This window comes from Phalacrocorax carbo, chromosome 9 (genome assembly GCF_963921805.1).
Source record: "Phalacrocorax carbo chromosome 9, bPhaCar2.1, whole genome shotgun sequence".
Classification (NCBI taxonomy): domain Eukaryota; kingdom Metazoa; phylum Chordata; class Aves; order Suliformes; family Phalacrocoracidae; genus Phalacrocorax; species Phalacrocorax carbo.
Window position 1 is genome coordinate 10,932,360 of NC_087521.1, and position 18,427 is coordinate 10,950,786.

General features: G+C 48.7%; 1 protein-coding gene and 1 long non-coding RNA gene across 2 annotated transcripts; one reads left to right on the plus strand and one right to left on the minus strand.

Annotated features, from left to right (window-relative positions):
* Positions 1-359: 359 nt before the first annotated feature.
* Positions 360-17,435, plus strand: LOC135314998 (uncharacterized). The gene is made up of 4 exons (XR_010374415.1): positions 360-424; positions 12,965-13,131; positions 13,388-13,491; positions 13,950-17,435. It is a non-coding gene; the product is annotated as an uncharacterized LOC135314998 (long non-coding RNA).
* NKX2-8 (NK2 homeobox 8) lies at positions 362-3,699 on the minus strand. The gene is made up of 2 exons (XM_064460294.1): positions 1,972-3,699; positions 362-933 (listed from the first exon to the last, which is right to left on the minus strand). The coding sequence occupies exons 1-2, from the start codon at positions 2,135-2,137 to the stop codon at positions 383-385; spliced, it is 717 nt and encodes a 238-aa protein (XP_064316364.1). The 5' UTR covers positions 2,138-3,699; the 3' UTR covers positions 362-382.
* Positions 17,436-18,427: the final 992 nt, after the last annotated feature.

Sequence of the window (18,427 nt, forward strand, 5' to 3'; positions counted from 1 at the left end):
GGGAAATATTTGTTTGCCAAAAATCATTTTATTAGTCGCCGGAAGAATCAGCTATTTTAAAATAAACTAGGTCGCTAGGCTTATCACTGTTGTTTTTTAACAGGGAACCCCTCGAGAAGGAGCAGGAAGAGCGGAGGCTTCACGAACCCAGAGCCGCCCCGGCACCCGCGCCTCGGCTGCAGCCCCCGCGGGGGGGGAGGGCGGCCCGGGCCAGCCTCCTCCCGGCCGCCCGCCGCCGCCGCCCCGGGAGCCGCGCTCCGCCGCCCGCCCGAGGCCGGCCGCCGCCGCGCCCCGGAGCCTTCCCCCGCGCCGGGAGCCCGGGGCCGGGCGCGCCTCCCGCGCCCGTGGGATGAGTCCGGCCCTGGAGGGCGAGGCGCCGCTGTCACCAGCCCCAGGAGACGACGGCGGGGTGCGCTAAGTGCTGGTAAGCGGGGAAGACGCCGAGGGCGGCGGGGGAGGCCGGCGGGCAGGCTCGGTAGCCCGGCAGGGCCAGGGCAGCCTGGGCGCTGCAGCCCGCCAGCGCGCAGCCCAGCTTGGGGCGGGCGGCGGGCGGCGGGGGGCTGGCGGGGCAGCCGCGGCAGGGCTCCCCGTCCCGCACCAGCACCGGCACCACCACCCGGCGCAGCAGGGCGGGCGGGCGCGGCGGGGGGCTGCCGGGACCCTCGCTCCGCGCCCGCTTCATCTTGTAGCGGTGGTTTTGGAACCAGATCTTCACCTGGGTGGGGGTGAGGCTGAGCAGCCGGGCCAGCTGCTCCCGCTCCGGCGCCGAGAGGTAGCGCTGCTGCCGGAACCGCCGCTCCAGCTCCAGCGTCTGCGCCTTGGAGAAGAGCACCCGCCGCTTCTTCTTCTTCTCCTCGGCCTCCGAGCCGCGGGCGGGGAGCGACCTTTGGGTGGAGTCGGGCAAGCTCAGCTCCGGGCCGCTCTCGTCGGAAGCTGGGGACAGCGAGGGGGTTAGAGAGAGGGGGCGGCCGGGGCCGGGCCGTGGGGCAGGCAGCGAGGGGGCGGCGGGCCGTCGAGAGCCGAAACGCCTCCCGCAGGGAGAGCCCCGGCTGTTTGCCGGGCCGGCTTAATCCCAATAGTCAACAAGAGATGGGGGCTAACCCCCCGAATACATTAAGCCTAACCCACGGGACGGAACGGGCTTTCCCCCCGCGGGAGGGGATCCCCGCAGGGCACGGCCCGGGGGCTTGCGGACTGGCAGCGTTTGCGCTCGCTCGGTGCTAAACGCGATGCCGGGCTGCCCGGCCCCCTCGCCACTGCTTTTCTCCAGCCGCTCCGTTACCTTAATATTAAACTTATGCCGGTGGTGTTCCCGACCCATCCAAGGGAGGGACTGCCCCCGCGCACACACACAGGCACACGTTAAAGGCCGTGCGCCCGCGGCAGCCTCTGCCCGTGAGGTCAGACCGCCGCGCTGCCCGGCGGGGTCTGTGAGCCGCAGCCTGCTCGCCGCCGTGGCACACGCGTGGATCTCGGCGGTGGCGCCCAGGGCGCCCCTGGGGGAGGCGAGGCACGGCGTGTGTGCTCAGCTGTCCTCCACGGTGCGTGGGGTGACATGAAACCCCTCCAGCACAAAAGGGCAGGTTTTCGTGCAACAGTGAAACGAGGGAAGGGGAAAAAAAAAAAAAAAAAAAAAAGAGAAAGAGGATCCGGGAAGCGAGCTTAAACGATAAGCGCAGGGAGACGGGCGGACACAGCCTGAGATTTTGCTTTCCGCCATACGTGGGAACATGCACAGACCTACGGAAAAATAGAAATCTTTTCTCTCTTAAGCTCGTGGCCGGGATGTTCCTGCTGTTTCATTGTTGCATTTCAGTAATATTCTATAATATTCCCAGCCTGGATCCCCCCGATCCTGTAGGCTACACACGCTGGCGATTCGCTTCTTCACATCTTCCCCAAAGGAAGGTGGGGAAACAAATAAAAGATAGCTGTGCGGAGATGGCGAACTCCTGTCCGTTTCATACTCACAGGGATAGTGATTTCTGTCTGTTTCTATCCACCCTCGGTACGGCGAGCCGGTGTAGTTCTCCGCTGAGTGGTGATGGTCAGAGGCTTGCTTTATGCTATTAGCATCCTGCTCTGGTAAATCCAAAATGCTCCTCACCGTAAAACTGATCCTGCCAGATGTGGCCATGGTAGGTTGTGCACACCACCCCCCCACCCCCCCTTCCAAAAAAAAAAAAAAAAAGAAAATCCCAAATCTCGATCCCCCTCCCTTAAAAGCTGCGAGGAGAGGACTGCGCCCAGCTACTGGGGGATCTCCTGGCTCAAGAGGACCTTCCCTTCCATCGCCACCTAACCCCAAATATTAGTGTCGTTTACAGAGGTGTCCTGTTTATATAAACAGTCCTCCCCACTGCAAACACTGTCTGCTTTCAAACCGTCCCTGTCTATAGGATGCTAAGTACCTGAATTAGTCAAGTGCTAAAGCCCTAATGGGAGTAGGTGTAACCCCCCCTCCCGCCACCCCCATGAGAGAATAACCCGTTACCTCCCAAAGACAGCAGGAAACAGGCTTCATCATTACATATTCTGTCTGATTAGCCAAAAGTGGGGACAGATAATGGTAATTGTTAGCAGTGAATAACATCTTGGGTGGCATGTGGATGACCAACAACCACCCCCCTCCATCCGCCACCAAAGCCACCAGGGTCCCTTCTATCCGCAGACAAAGTGAATCCTCCCAGGACATCCGCAGAGCCTGCCGAGAGCCCCCTCCCTGCTTCTCCCGCTTTATTTCCCCCCTCTCCCCTCTCTCTTTAAACCTGGAAGGAATTTAAGGCGTTATTTGTTTTATTTCCCCGGGCTGTTTGCCGTGCTACCTCCAGTCGTCCCGCAGGTCATTGGCAGGTTTCCTACCCTCAACGGGGGATTTTTCACACCTCGGCCGAGCTCTCGGCGGGGAAGGCTGGCGGATGTGTGCGTTGCGGGGACGGGGTCTCCGGGGTTGGGGGTTTTGACTCTCCCGAGCACGGTGGGGGGAAAGCGCACCTTTCTCTCGGCGTGCGCTTGCCTGGGGAAGCGCGCCGAGCCCGACGCCCTCCGTCCAGAGGCCAGAGTCGGGCGGCGGGGTAGGCGAGATTTTTTTTTTTTAGCACCATTTTGCCTTGTCGGAACCCAGGGAATATCCCCTCGGGCGATATGTGTGAGCGGCCGAAACGATTGCAGGTGGGTGAGAGGGAGAAAAGATCAAACACGGCGCGTTCGTTTATCCGCGCGTCTCCCGCTCCCGCCGAGCGCCGCCTCAATCGGCCGAAAGCAGCAGCGAACAGCCCCGGGCCGCCGGGAGCAGGGCTGGGGGCGTCGGCTGGGCACGGCCCCGGGCGGCCCCGCCGCCCCTTCGGCGGAGGGCCCCGTGCCGCCGCGAAGCTGCGGTCGGGCTTTGACCAGCCTCGATGGCCGCCGAGGACTTATAAAAAAATATGATATAGAAATAAGAAGCCTGATGAGGCCTTCAAATGCAAAACTGCAGTGGCCGGTCCTCAGCCGCAGGGCGGGGGCAGAAGTGAACGATGAGCGCGATTAGCCGGGTTTCACGCGGATCGCGCAGCGTGGGCCAAGCCGCGGGGGGCGCGGCGGGCGGGACACGCTCCCCGCCGGGACACGCCGCAGCGCCCGTCCTCGTCGCTTCCCGCCGGGTTCGCGGGAGGGACCCGGCGCCCGTCTAGAAAACCAGCGGTAGGCGAGGCCGGCTGGACGGAGGGAAGCTTGGAGGGCGGGAGACCCCTCACCTCCCCCGAGGTTCGCTTTCCCTGGAACGTCGGCCAAGACTCACACAGCACGGCCCCCCGCGCAAACGGCGTGGGAGCGTTTGGCGAGGCACTGCGCGCCTGGAAATACAAACTCCGGTACGCACGGAGATACCCTTCCAGCCGGCCGCTTTGTTGGTTCAAATTTCCCTGTCCAAACAGACATCTATAAGCTATTGTGTACAGATTATATTTATCCGTCCCTGCTCTCGCCCCAGGCCCCGCTCGCCGCCTGCCCCCCGCCTCCCCGCCCTGCTCGGGGTGCCGCTTCTGGAAGCAGCTCCACTTCACGGGGAAAATGTCAATAAGAGCAATAACGACAAGGGAGAGGCGAGATTTATATCGGCGAGATTTGTGGGCGAGATGAAGGGGGCACAAGGCTCCATTTGGCCAACTTCCCGCATATTTCTTCGGGACTGGACAGGCTCCATATAAACGATTCCCAGGCCGTGATTACTGCCGCCACCTATCAAGCGTGCCTGGTGACAGTAGTTATCTTCCCCGCTCCAAGCACGGCCTCCCAGCCGTCCTGGGTGGTCGGAGCGAGGGGAGCACAAATACATGCCAACTGCTAGGCCGTGAACAAAAGGGAAATGTAGCCCTATGTCCCGGACCTGTTGGAAGCATTTGTTCCAGTCAAGATTTTGCATTTGTTCAGATCTCGAATAATAGGTGATTGACGCCTTCCCACAATGTGCTTTAACTCTCCGGGATAAATCGGAGCTTGTTCCTTGTTGTCATGGTTTTCAATAGGGTTCAATGGGATTGAACCACTATCGACTCTGCTTTACGTCTCCGGCAGCCCCGTCCATACAAATTTATTAGTTATGTCTTTTTAAATGTGATTAAATTGAAACGACGTGGCCGTCCTCGGCGGAGCGGCTCCTCCCGCGGCCGCCCTGGTCCCCTCCCGCCCCCCCCCCGCCCCCGGCCGCCCGTGTCACCGCCGGGGCAGCCGCGGTGGGCGCCGGCCCGGCCCCCCCGCCCCGGCCCGGCCCGGCCCGGCCCGCCAGGTACGGCTCGCTCACCTGCCCGGCCCCCGCGCCCCGCTGCTGCCCCCCGCTCCCGGGCGCCCCGGGTATAAAAGGAGGCCGAGAAGTGCTTATTAATATCTCAACCCTGCAGGCAAACATTTGCTGAATGCCTGGGCTGGAGCGGAGTTTAGGGGGGGCGGCCAGGGAGGGCGGGGGGCGGCGTGCAGAGAGCCATAAACTTGTACAGTATCCGAGGTGGCTCTTACGAGGAGTTTGCCAAGGACACTCTAACGAAAGGGCAAAAACTTTGCAAGGAAAAAAGTCAGGATGAGAGAGAGTCTACTTCAGTGACCTCTCTTAGCCTTTTAATCTATTTAACATCCTAAGCCCACACTGATGTGTAGAAATAAGTAAATGGTACTCTTCAAGCCTTAAGAGCTCTTCAGCATCAAATATTTGCACTTACTCTTAGAGTTCTTCTTAAATAGCGCAAGACGCATTCTCCTTGGACGAGCCGAGCTGTCTAAATATACCTACGCATTGTTATCTGCGGGAAATAGTTCGCTTCAAAGGGAGAACGTAATAACCTGAAATGTTTCATCTCTTGTTTTGCTTGGGACCGACTTGGATACTTTTCAGCTCCTGCTGCCCGGCCTCATTTCGGGGTTTGCCGCTTCACGTCTCGCCCCCTCCCGCGTCCCTCGGGCGTTGGGGCGGGGAAGAGCCGTCCCCTCTCGGACCCCTGGACCCCCGGTGACCGAGGGGTAGGCTCGCCGCTCGCCCCTCTGCAAAGGCCGCCCTCCCGCCCCGCCGTGCCCCCGGCCGGCGAGTGCCCGGTAGCCCCGGGGCGCCACCGAGAGCCGCCTCTTCCCCGACGGCACCCGCGGGGATGAGACGGGGCAGGCATTTCTCCGGGGACGCTGCGCGTACGGGGCAGCACCCACGCGTGTGCCCCACCCGCAGAGGCGGTGGGGACCGCAGGGCGATCCTGTAGCAGGTGACTCCCCGCCCCACGGCGAGCCCGACTCCGTGGGCCCCCGGGGTGAGACCATGCCCGTCCCCGTGGGCCCGAAGGGGACGGCTGCGTGTGCCCGGCGCCCCGTCCCTCCAGTTAAATCCCCCAGAGCCACTTCGGTGTCCCCAGCGCGTTTAAATGAATTTTCTCGCCTCCCAGGGGGTAAAGGAAAAAAATTTAAATAAAGAATGTTTGTTTGTTTCCACTCGCCGACGACCGTGTTTCATTGAGGCTCATGTGAACCCGGGGAAACCGGTCGTGTCCCCCGCAGCGGCCGGGCCGAGCGAAGCCGGCCCGCTGTGGCCGCAGCCCTCCGTGGGGATGCGTGGCCGCGGCCCCCCTGCCACCCGCGGCCACCTGCGGAGGTAACCCTGCGGCCCGGCAGGCTGGGGGGCTTTGAGGGAACCGTGGGGCTTCCAGCCTGAGATGTGGCCCGGCCCTTTTGGGATATCCCAAAATACGCTGGGGGCTCTGGGTCGGACCGTCCCGTCAGGGCTCCCGCTGCACTCTTGCCCTGCCTCCCCCACCGCCCCCGCCGGGGAAGGCTGGGCTGTTAAAAACACCTCCGACCACCTGAGGAAATAGCAGCTTTTTAGGTAACTTCCCCTCCCCCCCCTCCTGAATGGGTTCATTTATTGTGCTCAGTGGAGGATTGCAAAGCAGATTGACCAAATCGATGTATGTGGGATGCAGAAATCGAGCATATTCCTGAAATAGTTGATTGTGTCTACACGTCGAGAGAGGAAGAGAGGGAAAAAAAAATATTTACATCAATACAAGTGGCCGCCTGGCTCTGGTTGATGTAGTCCCGGCTTTAGGGAGGAACTCCCCGTCGCGCTGAGCCAGGGGAGCGCGGGGCAGCGCCAACAGCCGGGAGAAGCCCTCTTGCTGGGAGGCTTCCAGGCCGTGCAGCGGGCTGGATATGTTTGCGGTGTGAGGTTAAATCCCGGGGATAAAAGCCACCGAGACAACACACCTCGCCAGGCTCACACCCACGGGTCGGTTGATGACCGGGAACCGAGGCACGGAAAATGAGTGACTGGGCAAACATCACAGAAAAGCCTGTGCTGTCAAATGAACCCCTGACCGAGAGCTTCCTTTCTCTGGAATACTGGATTTTAACAATTTAATCTGTATAACAACTACCTGCGAGGGGGTTAAACTCAGTACATTGACTTTACTGAAAAGAAAACCTGACCCACAGAATTCAATGTGAATTTTAGAATTGATTTTAAAACAGGCAAGATTCCACCTTTCTATAAAAGCAAATAATGCTCTACTTCATTTTCCAATGATGAACACTTCCATAACTTTACACCCTTTCCTTCATCATCTCCTAAAAATAGTATCTTTCCCTCTCAAAAACTAACCAGCTTTGGATTTTGAATTTTGCTATAAGCTCTTCTTTGTCTTTTTGCTTTGCAACTGACATTCACTATGGTACCTTTTCTAATTAGGGCAATATTGTAGAAGGGGTGGAATATTCTTTATAGAAAGATTTGGTTTCTATATATTTCTGTATGCTGTATTTGTCTCTCTTTCCCCATAGAATATTGTAATTTGCTCTTCTCACTTCCTAAAGCTTCCTAACAATCTACATCTTTTTCTGCAGTGCCTTTATATCTTCTTTTCAAGACTAAATACTTACCTACATCAACTTGAACCTATTAAAATCCTCAGCAAACTTAAACTGAACTTCTTTCTTTCATGCCCAGTTTTGAAGACTCTTATTCTCTGGTGCGCTAACTTCCATCCCACCCAAATCACAACTTCCTCTGCTATCAGTCTTCTTTTGGTTTTACAGAGCTCATTAATTAAAAATAAATATTAATTATTGAACCTGATATCTTAAATCTGATGCTATCCAAGGCTTACTCTTTCCCTGGAACCCTCAATTTTCTAGTCTGCATTTAAACAAGAGACTTTACTCCTTGGAACAGGGATTACCCACAGCGGTGGAGGATTCAGGATTGAGCTTTTCATTTGCTCTGTGTGATCATCCTGCAGGAATTATTTTGCAAATTGACCGCAAGCAAAGCAACAAGAGACAAGCCCTCCCTGATCTCTAAGTTTGTTTGGGACGAGCTTGTGTAGGGCTGAACTGGCGTGGACACGAGCGGGGCTGCCCAGCTGCCTGGGCTTTCCTTCCCTTGGGCTCCTGGGGGCTCAGATCTCAGGAGAGGCTGAAGGGATGGGGCTTCTGCTTCCCTGTCAGCACACTCCCTTGCGCAAGCGGGGAAGGGCCACTGGGGCTACCTGGGCCATGAAACTGCAGTAGTTGCTCTGTTAGCAGCTGGCTGGAGTACAGGCTGTACCTACCACCACCGCAGTGTCGTTCCCCTCCTTGCCCCATTTTCATCCCACACTCTCAGCCTGTATGGCATGTACAGGGAACAGCAGCAGGTTCCAGCCAAAGGGCAAAGCATACCCAGGACAGGGCATACTCTCGGGCCCAGATTCACCTGCTGTAGCTGAAGTGTGGGGCCCCTTCCCCTCCCCGTTATAACACATCTGTGCAAGATGTGCAGGCTCCAGGGTATAGGTGGTATGTCCGGAGCCCAGAAGGCAGCCAGTAGGACCAATGACCTTGAAAGAAGCTGCTCTCAGCACCAAATATTTATGCATCTAAGCACCCTTCACTTCAGTGGGAATTAGGTGTCTAAAGACCCTTGAGAGTCTGGCCCCAAAACCGAAGTGGGTGGTGCTAGGAAAATGGAGTGAACAGTAAGACAAAAGTAAAGTCTTTAAGTAGTTGTCTGGAAACTGCAATAGAAGACAGGAGTGTCCCTGAGGGAAGCTGTCCTGTTCGCCAACATCATTGCCTTTAACAGGCCTTCACAAAGACAAAAGGTGTTTTGTGCTTTGGACAGGTTACAAGGCTATATATTGGATTTCAATGTATAATTCTTTGTCTTGCAGTCTAAGATATCAATCATCAAATCCTGATAAATATCCTCTATTAGTTAAATTCTATTGAATTTTGATGCATAACTTCTATTAGAATAAAATTGGCAGCCAAAATTGCAGACTTTTAAAATGTCCTTTTGGTATTTTCATAAGGCATTATTTTCTTCCAGTGTGACATGCCAAGTCACCAAGAGGCAGCGGTGCTTTAGCTAGGTAAACACCGGCTGACCGGCCATCACGTACGCTGACTGGTGAGCAGGCAGCTGCCAAGCCAAATATTTGTTTCCCGTTAGTGAGCCAGTAAGTTGGGCTTTTTCTCGATTCACAAACCTCCTGTGATCATAATTGGTTTTGAGACTTCTGACCATCTATCAAATTTGGTTGAGGCTTTTTCTTTGCAGATGGCAGGCAGAAAGTAAGATCGTGTGAGCCTTGAACTTTGAGAAATCAGGCTTAAAAGGCATTTGTAGCTCCCAACTGAAAATGTTAAGGAAAAGGTGTCTCATGGCTGTTTCCAGAACTGAAGGATTTGTCCCTGATAATGCAGGTAAAAAGATATGAGCACAAAAAATAAATTTTTAAATTGCGGTCCATAGTTTCTTGCCACTCGGGCTGAATTCTCCTTTCATTTACACACTGTTGACTACAGCTGCCTTTAAAATGTTGAGTAAAGTAACTGCAGATTTCAAAAGCATTCAGCTGGGTGAAGCAGTGTTGGCTCTGGCATGCCACACAATGAGTGACAGAGGGGCTTTGGCTGTACAAGTTACCACGAGAGAGTATACAGGGGAAAGAGCCACTTCCAGTCTGTAGCAATAAAATTGGCTTTTATGTTTGGCTGTACATGGGCCAAAGCCAAATATCGCCATTTCCACAGGTAATTAAAAATTTGCATCTGAATTTTTCAGCTTTGCTCTGACTTGATACTGAGCTGCTTTTTTTTCTCCTGCAAATGCATGTTGTAAAGAGGGCTGTTCCAGGTTTGTGCAGCAAGAAGCTATAGTGTATTTTCATATACAACAAACCTCCAAACGAAGAAGCAGCAAACTACATGCATCTAACTTTTTGTCTTTTGTACATGAAAGTGCATACACACACTTCAGATGCTCATTACTTAACATAATAATGGTCTTTAAACCTTGCAGTAGATGATTCATCTTCTTTTCTTCCTTGGTGTCTGTGTCCGCAGCTCTCTTCTGGTTTTCTTCCCTTCTCTCAACCCATGATTAAGCTTTTTTTGCCCTCATTTTTCCCTCTCCACAGTTTCCATTTTAAGGCTTATTTGCAGTCATTTTTCTGACACTAACATCAAGTGCTGAACATGCTCTACTATCAGGGGTTGCATTAAGAAGCCAGGAGAATATGTGGTAATGTCTCAATCCTGCTGCAGTTTCTTAAATGCCATTAATAACCAAAACTGAAGATCAAAGCTTTGAAAGGTCCCCAAGCAATCCCAGACTGGAATATTTGATTATGAGACAATAGCTGAAAGTGTGGTTTCAGATATGACTTGTTTTAAGCTTGTGATCAGAGAGTCTGGTAAAGTCACTGGGCCTCATTCCACTCTCATATTATACATTTGCAGCCCCAAAGGACAACAAGGACTCCAATGAGGCAGATACAGTTTGGGTCAGATGTAGAAATGTAGTCATTTATTTGAAACAGGTGAAAATCAGTTTACGCAGCTACTTTTACATATAGTGAGAATATAAATGTGTCCCCAAGTTATTTTCTCAAAGGTTCTTTTGCACAGGAATTGTTAAAGTCCAACTTTAGTACAATGGCAACGTGGTCTGAAGGAGCATGTGTTAGATGAGAATGGAGGAAGATCTGAAACCTAATTTTGTTTCCGCCACTTTCATCCCACACGGCTTCACTTCCTCAATCTACTTCCTCGCCCATAAAATAGAGTTAGATTCTATCAAATCAGCTATCTCATACAACTGGTGTGGTTGGTACGTGGTGTGAGTAGTGAGTATCCATATAGCGCATTAACCATATAAAATGCTGTCAAAAATTCCAAATAAGCATTCCTATGAGGTTGTGGGGACAGGTATTTCATGAAAGCATTTGTGCTTTGTTCTGGACTTGTGCGTGTGCTGTGCTTTTTTTCACGGAAGCTACTTAAATGGCCACAGTTCTTAAGGCAGAGGAGTTATGAATCATGTGTGGAAACAGCTGCCACAAGAACATTTCAAAAGAAAAGTTAATTGGGGCTTTTACTCACCTGCAGACCCAGTGACATCATATTAAGTAACGGCTCCCAAAATGTGTCTGCTGAAGCTCCCATAAAAAATCCAGGAGCTTTTATCATAAAGATTTAAGCCATGCAGTAACACTGTTAAAAAAGGAAAGAGTAATCTTTACTGACGGGCAGCAATTAACAACGTAGGAAAATCCAATTTCCTTTCATGCCACTTCAGTCCCACTTGTCGGTGCGCTCCTCTCCCGGCACAGCTCCACGCCGGTGCTCAGCTGCTGAGCGCACGACCTGCTGCCTTGTGAGAAGTTAATGTTTATGACTACTCACAGACATACTTTCGGTTGCTGGTTTCTTTTTGTTTCTTTTTTTTGTTTTGTTTTTGTTTTTGTTTTTGTTTTTTACTTTGAGCAGGCTTGTGCGGTGATTCAGAGTCATGCACTCCCCCTGAGGTTACTGTGGGCAGGGGCAGTGTGCCCTGGAGAGCCATTTGAATCCCTGCGGATGCAGAAGCAGGGCAGAGTCTGTCTGCCTCTTGTCCTACAAAAACAGCCAGCAAATCCCCCAGCAGGCTTGTCAGAGAAGGAGCTGGCTGAGGCATCACACAAATACTGAACACACAGGCTCAGTGAAAAAGGGAGGACAGAAAGCCAAGGGGCTGGAAAAACACACAATAACTGATAGTGAATAAATGACTGCTGACCCTCCCCATCTCTGCCCTCCTTTTCAAGCTGATCCCAGAGTAAGGTTGTACATCAGCTGTTTTCTTTAGGGGTCTTTAGTCAACTCCACACATACAGTTTTAAACTCAGCTGAATCATCTTCTAACATCACTGCTGATGGATTGTGTGCTGGCATGCTTCCTAAATTAAAAATTTTGGAATTAATAACTCTAGCCTCTTTTCTATGATAACCTCTCAGCTTTTTGCAGGACAAATACTGACTGCTTTAGATACCTAGTGGTCAGTTCTGTTAGAGTCAGAGCAGTTTACTTTTTGGGTTCTGCAGCTAAGTGAGAGCTCTTACTGAAATTCTCAAAGTTATGATATTCCCAAAATCAGGCTTGGGAGTATCCCTTCCTGCCTCTGGTCGTGGGCATTGGATTAATATAAAAAACAGTTCCAAGATTTTCTCCCTCATATTGCAGTGCTTAAGCCTACTGACAGGAAGGAAGAACAGTGGATGATTAATTTTAAAACAAAACATTCCCTCCAGCCCTCTGCAGCTAAATGGAAGCTGTGGTGACTGAGGCATTTATGGAGAATATTTCAAAGTGAGATATATTTATCCCATGACAACACTCTATTACCATGATATTTTGTGGCATACCTTTAATAATGAGTAACCTTTGTATAATAGTTTTCATATGATGGAATTTGTTACATCAGTGAAACAAAGCTACTTTAGTATTTCTGGAACACACACATTCAAATTTTTTTTCTTTTTTCCCCTTTTTTTTAACCATATGCTTTCTTTCCCCGTTCCTCATCCAGTCAGCAAAAACATCCATTGATTAACAATACAGTTAAATTCCAGCTCACATAATCATCTGTATTATGCCCGACATCAAACAGATTTATAGAACTTAAAGTAGTGATTAATAATAATGGCTTTAGAAGGCCGACTTCTTTAGTGAATTCTGATCTGTTGCATTGATTTAGTAGGCATTTAAGGTTAAATAGTCAGCATAAGATTGCACGATCCATGTTTAATTTGATAAATGTTTTATGTTTCTTTACAGCAGCAGCTGGTTTATTTTATGTATTTAATCAAAGAAGTGCTTTGTAAAGATACTCTGTGCTCTGGTCCATGGTAAATGTTTTCTTTAGAGTAGGAGAAAGTTCGGCTGTGCTCACATAGTTATATTATGCATGCTATCCTGCTGTACCGTGGGGGCGAATTACATTCGCAAACAGAAAATAAAAATAGAATGACAGAGGGGAAAAAGAAAACATTTTTTTAGTGCCTTGTCTCACAGACACATCTCAAAACACTAAAGAGGAATGACTGAAAAAAAAAATGGTATTAGCAATGATTCCTCAGAAATCCCAGTGGTTTGCATCCAGCTAACGGCCAACGAGCGTAACTATGTCTTGTGTTTTGACTTTAACCGCAGGGAAGGTAGCAGCACTGGTACTGTCAGGAGGCAGCGGGGCCACGTGCACAATGGCTGAAAGAACGACCACCCAAAGTGATGCATTTCAGTATTGAAGATGCACAGAGACCTGTATCAGTTGACCTCAGTCTGTGACCAGCGGAGTAAAGAGTCACTAACTCAGAAAGGTAACTTGGGCTCTGCTTTTCAATGGCTTTGTAAATCCGCATAAGCACCTTATAACGAATGCAAAACTCAGTAACCAAGTGCAACTGAGATGGGATTGGGAGGGTGTGGGGGTTCCTCAGCTCTAACAGCACGCAGAGCCCCAGCTGCTCTTTTTGTACAGTACTCTGAAATGCCACACAGCAAACAAGCTAGACTGCTAGGAAGTATTGCTGTGCTCAGTTTAAAAGTGTGTATGTGCATCTTCTGATTGCTTAGGTACCAAAATCAGGAGCCTCAGAATCTGCCATCAGGAGTCTTGAAATGGAGACAGAAAAACAGGGCAGGTCTCATCTGTAGAGTGGCAGCAAGACAGTAAGAAGGTGCATTTCAACACCCACAAAATCAGAGCTTAAGCTTCCCTGAACCTACAAAGATTTTTTGTGCCCCTGGGTGCTCCCAGGCTACATTTCACACGCTAAATAAGTATTCGGCTTGGGATGCAGAGGAAAGACACTGCTTCACTTAAATAATGTTGCAGTTTATTGTGTTTTTTGGTTCTCAGAGGTTTTTAATTTGTTTGGATGTGACAGCTGTACTGCAGCTGCAGGCAGAATATTCTCTGTCTTTCTTTAGTGTCAACAGCAACATTTTTAGAAATTTCCTGTACTGCCTTGTTTGGCTCTTTTATTTCTTCCAGCTTTTATTTTATGTAATTAATCTTTGTATGCAGAGTGCTTAAGCTTGTGTTCCTCCTGCCTCGTTTTTGATCCTCATATGCTGTTTGGTGTTTCAGTTCTGCAGTAACCACTACAGCAACATTTTCCTTTTCCTCTTCCAGATCCAGAAACTCAGGCTCCAGGATTCTCCTATGACTAGCATGTGAAATGCGTGTTACATTTTGGGTACCACACCTAATGAAGGGGGGCCTGGCTCAGTGCATCTTCACATTATTCTTCTGCATCTCCAATCCAATTATTTGAGTTACATTAGCTGTAAAACATAGTAGTGCAATACACAGTCAGATCCTGGATTTTTAGTCCATTGTGAAGATGTAACACTCACTGGTCAGCATGATCTCTAATAGATTCTATTAGCATAAGATAATTGCATTTATGCAATGCATCTATGCCAACTCAAACACACCAAAATCAATATTGACTAATAAGCTCTCAATAATCTTTTAAATAAACTCAGTGTCCTCTTTTCAAAACAAAACAACCCCCCCAGCTGAAACAATAAGAGATAAAATAAAATATAGGTAGAGCTATGAAAGCCAGTGAGTATTGAGATTTTTTTTACATAAAGCCAGATTCAGAGTGCTTGTGTATATCTCTATAGCCCCATTGACTTAGTGGAACTACCTTGATTTAAACCAGTTAAGTTGCTGGCTCTAGCTATTTTATTCCCTTCTTTATTGCCTTACCATGCCAGGTTTACAGAACAGACAGGAGAAATGAAGGCTTGCAACACTTGAAAATGAGCTGAAATTTTGCAGTGCTGGTTAAGTGTTTAACTGCTCGTCAAGGTTAACAATGTGTTTAGTGTGCACACATGAGGGAAATCTTAAACAAGTGGATTTACAGAAACAAGCCTTTGCTAGATTGAGAGGATAAAGGTCTATAGCTACAAGTTGGAAGATAATTGCTTGAAAATATTGCTATAAAAATAAACCATAAACCTCCATGACCAGCTTCAGATAATATCTTGGGAACAGGCTGCATGCCAAGAAACAGCAGGGAACATAAGAGCTAACGCTCACTCTTCTGCGTCCAGCAGCACTCCAGCATGGACTGTCCACTCCCAGCCCAGCTGGATGCCCAAGTCAGGCTCGCCTGGCCAGAAAATTGCATCGTACAAATGGCAATAACAGAGACGAGAATCAGACACTACAGCATCCGCACTCTACAGCATCTTAGAGGAAGAACTGTGCTAAATAGAGTTCCCACCCTCAGTACAGAAAACTCCCTTCATCCTTTTTCAAATTTTTTTCTTTTTTTCTTCTTCCCTTCAGTGTCATATATAACTCTTCCGTGGCACGACAGCTGGCACACAGCGCCAGGTTACAGCTCCTGTAGTCCGCAATAATACGGGTCCATAAACTTTTATTGAAAAAAATCTGCCTCGTTTGTCCATTCCTACAGAGCTGTTTAAAGATACTCTTGTCACTAAAAAGGTATAAATACGCTTGAGCTGGTAAAGGCATAGTTTGTATTGGCATTTTGGGCATCAAACAGGGAATTACAACATACTAAAGTCTGCAGTCTGGCCACAGCCTGTAGGAGTTTACCTCTGGAGTGTATTGGCAGTAGGTTGTGTCCTTCAGCATTGGAAAGAATAGTGCCAGAGCTTCTGCTTTTTTTCTTACCATCTTTTTGGCCTTTCAAAATTGCTTGCCATCCCTTTTCTCCTAGGAAGGTGTAAACAGCAAGTAAGCAGCATGGTTTCTGTGCCTGTAGGTTTGAAAGTCTCTTCCTCTCCAGCTTTTTGCCTCGGACATAATCTGAGATATATTTTAGCCTATTAAAGAAAAATTACTATAATTAGCATTCAGCATCAATATTTTAGAGGTGTTATACAGTTCAAAATATATATTTACATCAGAAACAATGCATTACCCTCACTGTAATCTTTGTTTAAGGTCACTACGCAAGCAAATATTTTCAAGTATTTTCAACACGTTGGTTTTTTTTCCAAATATAATACAAAAAGACATGCTATAATGTTGCCCTTAATCATGAGCTAATTACAATCCTGTTGTAATAGACAACCTGGCTTCTAAGGTCCTTTCAGGAAATGATATCCTGCAAACAAAAGCTAGATATGAACCTTTTTTGAAAGCTGAACTTTTATGTTAATATAATATCAAGACTTGGGGATTTACAGGAAAAAATCAAATTACTATAAATCTGTGAGACTCACTAGCCCTCACTAGTCCTTTGCTCTGACAATATAAAATGCCTTTCCAGGGCATCTGCATTGTGTTCGTATCCACTTTAACATCCTTTGATATTTATTGGTAAAGTGAGGCCCTTAGTTTAAATAACAATTTGCACTTCTATCTTTTACGGTAGTGTAGTACCACATTCCAGCCTTGAAGAATGAACATTGTTCAGGGGGCTCATGTTATAAGGTAGTGGAGAATCACAAATATTGGTTAAGCCCTAAATGCCACGAAAGACAGTGATTTTTAATGGGAATCTGTGGTTTTAGGAAGGAAGAGGTTGGCTGAGGTCTTCCTGCAACTTGGCCATTTGATCCTGTTCAGAAAGATAGAAAGACCACCTGCGATGACAGGAGATTTTAAGGCCTCTAAAGCCATGTGCTGAGGAAAATATCAACCCTTGCTAAGTCTGCTGATTTGAACCTACAGCAGCAACATTAAATACTTCAGGGAATGAAGCTCACTGGCAATCCTCTGATACTCAGTCCTACGGCAGTTGGGATGAATGGGATCAATCCAGTTTGACAGTGATTCAAAACTAAACAGTACATTTTTGAGATCTTCAGTGAAATGAGTTGATGGAAACAGTTCTTTCCCCAGTGAGTGGAGGATTAATGGCCCAGTGAATGCTGGAGCCAGTAGCATGTATGCAACTGACTAACCCCCTTTACCGGAGCTCAGTAAGGAGCTCAGAGAATGAGGGCTTGTGGAAATGCATCTAGGTTTTTGCTGTACACGTTCTGTTCATAGGTATTATGTTGCCTTCTCCAGGGTAGGCCAACTGGCATAAACAGTAAAAAAATCACATAGATGTTTGAGGGTCATACATGGGACAAAGAAGCCACTGGGACTTGGACATATGAAGAGAACAGTCTGTTTTCACCCTTCCTGCATTTCTTTCTTTGTAACAGTCTGAAATATTTCATGGCAGCATAAAGACAACAACAGAGAAAGGGAGTCCTAGCAATGTTTGTTTTTAAAGTGTCTTTCCCACACAACGTCCTTTAAGACTGGCAAGTAAAAAGCTCTTGTCAACCTTCCACTCCATTTATTTCTCTGGCTCCACAACGTGCTCTCCCTCCTTGCATCCTTCTGCAGCCTGCTGCTGGCTCTTTGTTGTCTGGAGACTCACTAGGATTCTAACATTCTACCTAAATTGCTCCGTGGAAAAATATCAGAATATTTCATTTCATCAGCTTGAAGTTGTTTGCTTCTCTACAGTTGAAGCACTTCAATTCAGCTGTAATATTTTGACTTTAGCAAAATAACAAAATACCCTAAACTGTAAGCACTGAAGTCAATGCAAAAAGATTGAAGCTTGCTGTGGGTGCCTTTTTGATGTGTTTCATGTCATGAGCAATTTTGACTTTTTATTTCACTTCTAAGCAAGGGGAAAACTCTTTCTTTTTTTTTTTTTAAGGAAAAGAAGTTTCCCCAAAAGTTTGAAACAGAAATTTCAAATTTTCTTCTGCTCTGATAGAAGCAGTTGTTGTCCAACCACTGATTGTTCACACCAAAAATATGGTTGCTTCCCCCCGAATTTAGTCTTTTGATTATCACTGACCATACCATGATACATAGATTAACAGGTTTCTGCAAGACAACTTGCAAGTCACTTTACTTTCAATTTTAAACACCGTGGAAATTTGCATTCATCTTTGCCTGACCACATTCCTCTTGGGTTTAAAACAGTGCTTAAAATTGAAGTCACTCAACAAAAAGAACGCTAAGGTAGCTTGGTCTTTCAGTCTACCCAGATGGACAGCTAAAGGCTTGTCCAGTCTCCCTGTGTCAGCATGAGATTCAAACATACAGCTCCATGGTCTGGGCCTGGCACTCATTAGGTTGCTACGTGCTCCTCTCCCACCGCAGCAGGTCACAGGACCTCCACACAACAGGCAACCACCCAGGGCAAAGAGAATGGTCTTTCCCTTTTGTTTTAGCCCTGTCGCCCTCATGCTGGCCAACTCCCCATCACCCATCTCCATGCCATGATGCCAGCATGTGAGCCTGCCAGACTGCCTCTCCTTCTACGTGGGGCCATACAGAGGCAGGCTGGGTAAGCTGCAAAGTCCATGCCTGGCACCTGAACGGTATCTATAATTAACAGGATAAATTTAGAGCTCAAGAGCATGTGAAGGAGTCAAAACCAGCCTCATTCAGTGATGTAACTTCTATCCCAGAAGGGTCTAGAGGTTGCAATCCAGACACATGAAATTATCTTCTAGCTAAATAGCAAGGTAATTCATGTCATCCCAGTATTCCATAAACTACTACAGCACCAAAGCAGAGATTTGATTTGTTTTTTTTGTCCTCAAATGAGCAAAGCTACACAGAGCAGTCATGCAGGCCACCAGCCTTGTCTCAGCCCAGAA